General features: G+C 43.2%; 1 protein-coding gene across 1 annotated transcript in view; it reads right to left on the bottom strand.

Annotated features, from left to right (window-relative positions):
* Positions 1-4203: 4203 nt before the first annotated feature.
* The window catches only part of UTP25 (UTP25 small subunit processor component), a 15373-nt gene continuing 12621 nt past the window's right edge, over positions 4204-6955 (bottom strand). Inside the window, exons 11-12 of the mRNA XM_035322132.1 lie at positions 6312-6557; positions 4204-5498 (exon numbers count right to left, since the gene is read on the bottom strand). Of these exons, the coding sequence (XP_035178023.1) occupies positions 5252-5498; positions 6312-6557 (493 nt within the window). The 3' untranslated portion in view covers positions 4204-5251. The remainder of the gene's footprint in view (positions 5499-6311; positions 6558-6955) is intronic.

The following is a 6955-nucleotide window of genomic DNA, read 5'->3' as shown; positions in this document are numbered from 1 at the left end:
TGAGGGGAGGCCTCATGGCGGCCTGCAGCTCCCTCACGAGGGGAGCGGAGGGGCAGGCGCTGAGCTCTGCTCTCTGGGGACAGCGACAGGACCCGAGGGAACGGCATGGAGCTGGGACAGGGGAGGGCCAGGCTGGGGGTTAGGGAAAGGTTCTGCACCCAGAGGGTGGCTGGGCACTGGGACAGGCTCCCCAGGGCAGTGGTCACAGCACTGAGCTGCCAGAGTTCAAGAATCATTTGGACAGTGCTGTCAGACACAGGGTCTGATTTCTTGGGTGGTCCTGTGCAGAGCCAGGAGTTGGGCTGAGTGATCCTTCTGGGTCCCTTCCAACCCAGGATAACCTATGATACCGTGATTTTATGCTAGCACTCATGACTTGGTAAAAACTGATTCAGTTTTTCCTGCTTTAAAAAAATGCAGTTTAAACTAAGTATTCATTCTTTACTAACCTATTAATTAAACAGCTGTGAGAGCTTCTGAATCCTGACACCCAAGGCATGTAAACAACATGGAGATTACTGCTTCTTTCCCACTAACTAGATGCTGGCAATGGTTTTTCAAGCATGGCCTCTGCTAGAGAATTCTCATTTTGGCAGTGTAATGGAGAGGCTAATAATAGACCGGGTAGCGTCCTGAGAGAATGCCATTTTAGCACCTTTGGTGACATCCCTTTAGATTTATGCAAGTGTCACTGGCAAGAATTTGACCCAGGCAATGTAATGTTACACGCAGCCCAGAAGACTTCAGTGTGATTTTGCTGTGTTTTTTTTTTTTTTTTTTTTTTTTTTTTCTGAAAGACTAAGGCCAAGTTTCTTTTTTCCTTTTTTTGTTGTTGTTGTTGTTGCAGTGATGTAATTATGTTGTCAGCTGCTCCAAGGTTACTGCTTTTGTCCTGCGTGTTGTTTCCCTGAATCGTACCTTGATCTCTGTCACATCCTTTCCTGAAGATTCCTGCATCTCTTTTATACAATCAAATATTTATTTCTCAAGTACCACTCAGCATTATGATTGTTTCAATGCCTCCATTTCAGGTACAACTCACCAATTCCCAGTCCACCCAACAAAACCACCACCACCCACCCACTTCAAGCACAACTGAAGCTAATGGTTAATTAAAATGTAACCAGCCCTGTGCTAATTATCCTTTACCAGCAAACAGGATGAGATTTAAAGCCACAGGGACCAATCTATATCTTGGCTCTAGTGCGGGCAAAAGCATCCTCTTGATTGAGATGAGAGCTGGGCTGGAGTAACGCAAATACATCATAAGCCCCAGGCTGTGCCTTTGAGCTAACGCAGAAGCTCAGGGAGCTCTTGGACAACTCTTCACTGTAATGGAGATGAAGAGGGGAGTCCTCTGCCCCGCTGGAGACTTGCTGCCTTGGGGCAGGGACGGCTCGCTGTCCTGTACCTGCTCCCACACCTCTCCCTCTCTGCACAGCCTCCTCTTACCTCCACTGTATGTTCTATCATGGAGGAGCTTTCTGAAAATCCTCCTGCAAAGCAAACTGTTTCCTCTGCCATGCTTGGCTACCAAGTCCAAATAAAAAAATCCCCTGGAGAGGAACTCCTGGCGCTGAGGCAACAAGAGCATGACTAACACAAAGCTTAGAAATCCTGGCAGCGTGTGACAGCACAACTGTAAAGTAATTGCTAATTCTCCTGTTGTTAACAAGAATGCTCCAGTTTCTATCTCACATGATTTGTCCCGTGTCTCCCAATGACTGCTACAAAGCTAACAATCTGCCTCCTTACAGTTTCTCAACTCCATAGACAGCGTCCTTAAGTCACCTTTCCCTCCCTCCTCTGCATGAATACAGTCATGAGCAGAAGGCTGGCTCCTATCCTGTGATCACATTTTCATTAAAAAAAAAAATAATACACTGCCTTTTTGTCATCTTTGAAGGGAGCAACAAAATATAACAAACCTATTACCCTGATTAAGTTTTGTTAGTGAAAAAGGGATCCATTATAACATTAGCTCATCTGCTGAAAGATGAATCATGGAATCACAGAATCATTAAGGTTGGAAAAGACCTCCAAGATCGTCTGGTCCAACCATCCCCCTACCACCAATGTCACCCACTAAACCATGTCCCTAAGCACCACGTCCAGCCTTTCCTTGAACACCCCCAGGGATGGTGACTCCACCACCTTCCTGGGCAACTCGTTCCAATGCCTGACTGCTCTTTCTGAGAAGAAATGTCTCCTCACTTCCAACCTGAACCTCCCCTGGCACAACTTGAGGCCATTCCCTCTTGTCCTATCACTAGTTATCTGTGAGAAGAGGCAGATATGCCTTTCTCTTGGTCATCACTTACTAGGTTTTCTTGAGAGGCAAACTGCTGAAAAGTTCTTGTTAAACATCTTAATCCCAGTTTATTTTTACCCTTGAGTTTGAATTCCCAGGAGCTAGCTAACGCTTCAGCACTCCTGCATTAGCAGCTGGCATCTGGCAAGCCTTCTGCCTGATGCCAGTCAACTCTCACATTGTGACACAACGCATTTCACGAATAGAAAGAACTCAGAATTAGTTTTCGATGCTCAGAGATTCTCTTGAAACGCGACTAAAGAGGGTTTCTAAGAAAAATCACCGCCCTCTTAGAAGTACAGTGCCAAAGCCAAAATGAACAATTTTTTGTTTTAGATTTGCCTTTCCTCAAGAGAATTAATTACTCAACATTGGTGAATTCTTGGAAAAGTTTGCAATGCTAAGATTACACGCTGTCAAGAAAGAAAGGTAAAATATTGTATTTGATAGCATCTTTTCTTATTCCATGTATGTCAATTTTTAATAAGCATTGAATAATTAAAAAAAAAAAAAAAAAAAAAAACCTGGATGTAGGTACTCCATTTCTAAAACTAAGAGTGTCCACAGTAACGAATCAGGCTTGGGGGCTGGCTCACCATCACCGGTTCTGTTGTGTTTCAGAAGCCATCTCTCTGAAAGCCACGTTGTCATGAGGAAAATGCATTATAAGACAAGCTCTTAAGCAACTCATTTAGAGCCAGCAGCTACTCCAGCAAATGAAGCGTGGTTATCAGTGAACGTGCACCCAGGAGGGGCCAGGCTCTGACCTCAGGGCTTGCCCTCTCATGGTAACCTGTATTTGGAGCCACTCTGGGATGAACCACTTTGCAGAGCCTTGCTGTGAGTTGCACCACAGAATTATTTTAAATAAAATAAAAAGGGGGCAAAGGAGATGTTTTTAAGTAAGACCAAATCCTACACCCAGTTTACCACTGCTCTACTAACAGCTGAGCTATGGGAACATCGCAGCACAAGGGTAGGGAGGAAACTCCTTCACATCCTTGCTCATACAGGGGCCCCCAGCACCACCAGACCTGTCTGATCTGCTGGTGCTGCTTCCCAGACAGCCTGAGCTCGCCTGCCTAGGCAAGCGGGGTTTTGCCAGCACAGAAGAATCTCAGGCATGAGCACTCTAAGGACAATCACGCATCAAATTTGTGTTTGCATCTAGGGGCACTGACAGAAGGCAGTAAAGAGGCATTTACATGTTACTTTGGAGATCAGTGTATTATAATTGGTAATCAACATTTTAAAAAATGTACAGCTTGACTACACACTTCAAATATCAAAGTACACTTGTCTTAGAAATAGAACAGGTAGTCAATATCAAAATTATGAGGGTCTCAAACTACAGTTTGGCCCTACTCCACTTTGCTATTTGCTTCAGCGAGAGCAGAAAAATCCTCGCATAGGCTCTGGAACAATGCTCTTGCTGTTTCTTTAAACAGTAGCTGCACTGCATCATTTTATCTCCCTAAGTAGCTATCCCACTTTAGCTTTCTCAGAGGTCACTATTCATCTGTGCTAAGCACATCCGGTGTAGGAAGAAAATGCCTTAATCCTGTTTTGTGTGCCTGCTTTTATATGCACATCCACAATTCTCCCACATAAAGCCTACGCCATACAAGAAGCATCCTTGCTTGCTGCTCTGGCTGTCTCTGCCTCACAGCAGACAGATGTTCACAGGAACTGCTTTGGCTGGCTCTTAACTCTTGTGTGCTATGGCAGAGGTACTTAAAGTTAACAGAAATCATCTCTTAAAATGAAAAGCAAGAAACTGCATGGGTTGGTGTATCTGCTAAATGATTTCAGGACGCTAATTAACTAGTTATGTTCACAGCCTCTGAGAAACACAGGAATAAAAAATATGATAAAAATTGGCTACAATAATATGCCTGTGCAGGCACTGAAGGAGTTTATTTCACTTTGGTATATTTACTTAAGCCTCCTAGATGAGAATTCCTTCAAATCTCATCTCAGCATGGATGTTCCCCTCCTGCGTTTGGGCTCACACAGGACTCACCTACAGAACAGTCTTCCCACATGCTTACAAAACCCAATCTCTCTACATTTAGCTCCTTTTAAATTACACTTAGCTTCCTAGAAGTAGAAGAAAAGAAAGAAGCAGCAGCACCGTGACAGTTCCATAAGCAACCCTTAAGAGCAGCAGACTGAAATGGAGACGACAAAAAACAAAACCCACCCATGGTGCAAGCTGAGAGAACACAGGTATTTGCAACTGCGCCACGGGGTTTTGTACTCCACTGCATTGGTGATCATGGGGCTCAGCCTGGCTTTTCTGCCTGCCAAATTCAACTCGGATTTTTCCTTTAGAAAAAAATACTCTCTGGTAAAACTGACTGGCCAGGGGGGCTGAAGTGAGGGTAGTAAATAGCAGACAAATATTTAGGTCACTCTGGGAAAAATGCAGAACCCCAGCCCCTACCACAGGAAGTTCAACTCTCATTCAACAATGTGCTTGTGTTGAAGAGGCTTTGCCTGCACCTCTCTTACCCAGGCTTATAAAATAGTGACCGCCTTCATACTTAGGCACAGTTTTTTACATAGATTAAATGAAAAAGTTGCCTTTGATAAAAGAAGGTGAGTTTGCACCAGAAAATTAAGTGAAGCAATCCAGTCCAAAGGTATTTATCACCCCACCAATTTTTACTGAAGAGTGAGTTTTCCACTATACAAGAATAGTGATAACTCTGGATGGATTTTCTTTTTATACAGAAGAAACCCCACAACCTCGAATGACATCCTTTGTTTCTTGTTGGGCAGAGAACTGAAATATAAAATTTCATACTATATGAACAATTTCAGCAGGATTCTTAGTAAAAGGGACTCAAAAGTTTAAAACATTTCTAAAATGCAACATCAAAAAGTGCATTAGGAGTGAAATCCAGGTCCATCCAATTGTCTCGTCTGCAACATCACTTATTCATTTTCTCCTGTAACAAAGAGGTGCACGTTTTTCTTGGACTGGAGCATTTGAGCTGTGCGATCTATGCCAACTACTGCAGCCAATTTCTGAGCATCATACTTGGAGTACAGCACAGTGCAAGTCCACGTAGCATCCACTCCACTGTCTGTGGCCTTCATCATATTGCAAATCTCACTGTAGAAGTGGGAGTAGGTTGGTAACTCATAGAAAATGAGGTTCCTAATACCTTTTATTGTATACCTGTAGGAGAGAAAAAAGTAAAGTAACTCTGTTGGAATTCTGTACAAAGAGTTAAATGTTAAAATATCAATCCCATCTCCCTTCTTCCAATTTCCACTATCTTCAGTGCGCATCAGCTCAACGCTGCAAACTCTGTATCACGGACTGAAGACTAAACCTGCCGTGGATGTGGAATTAAGGGAGGTCTAACACTGCCAGGCACCGGGACCTTCTCTGAAGTATAGCCCACTATCAGTTTTGCAGTATTCAGCCTCTTTGGCTTAGATTCTAAGAGAGTGAAGCCTGATCATACTGATATGCATGATTTTTTTTTATATTTGCTAAAATATCTTCTGCTAACAGTAAAACCTGTTCATAGGGAACTTCCGAACAGCTCCAGTCAGGATGCAGCAGATTCTTCCTTTGGCCTCAGCCCATTTTGAATTCTTGAGCTAGTTACATAACTTTTACAGAATTGTATGTAGTGACAGTGGCTCAGATGAACACTAATAAAAGGCACGGTGAACCCCATTTTGCAGGATATATCATCCTCTCCTGACATCAGTGGAACTTGGCAGCATGTACCTTGCTGAATGAAGTCCTGTGCATACCAAGACATTATAAGCTCTGCAAGGGACCATGGCAGCATGCAGAAATTTTTGAAGTAAACTGAGAAGCTCTTATATCACTCAAAGAACTCCTTAGAAAAATCCAACAGGTTCAAAAAGCAATACAGCCCATCTATGACTAAGGTCACTCTACTTCCAAAGCAGCACACGTGCAACCCAGACAAAAACTCAGGTCTCTTTTGTTAAAGTAGAATTCCCAATTCACCTTTTGTAGAAGTGGAAGCGTTCAGTGAGCAGTAAGAACTGCTTGTCTCCCTTGAGAAAGAAGCGCCTTGCTTTGCAGATGCCAGCCTTTTTAGTGTATTCACAAATGTGAACAAAATTCAGGTCCTCTTTCTTGAAGTAATTTCGAAGACGCACATAGTCAAAATATGACGGAACATAAATGAGCGTGTGTGACATGATGGCATCGCGGTACTCGGGCAAAACCTTGTCGATGAAAAACTGAAACCTAAGTTAAGAAAACATGCATGTTTTAATCAGAGTTAACACCTAGTTTCCAATGCTGATGTAACCTCAGACAGGAATGTCATCAGACACAACAGGCTATGGAAGATTTTAACTACATTATTTCCTTCTTTAACTTTTTAGGATGTCTACACATGTAGAAAAGAATGGTCTAAAGCTTCATCAGGGCTATACGGGTATGGTAGAGACTGGTAATGCTTTCCAATGTTTTCTTCTCCAGCACCTTTGACAAGAATTTCCATATTCCCCTAAAGCTGTGCAGAGCCCAGCCCACGTCAGAGACTAATGAAGGCACACTTCTATTGTGAAATCCCCCAGCTCTGTGCTCTGCAGGAAGAAATATTCTCAACTAAATCTGAAGTTGTGGTCACAAGGGCACAG

Source organism: Oxyura jamaicensis, chromosome 3, assembly GCF_011077185.1.
Source record: "Oxyura jamaicensis isolate SHBP4307 breed ruddy duck chromosome 3, BPBGC_Ojam_1.0, whole genome shotgun sequence".
Lineage (NCBI taxonomy): Eukaryota > Metazoa > Chordata > Aves > Anseriformes > Anatidae > Oxyura > Oxyura jamaicensis.
Note: the sequence above shows the minus strand (reverse complement) of the source record. Positions and strands in the feature narration are given on the sequence as shown.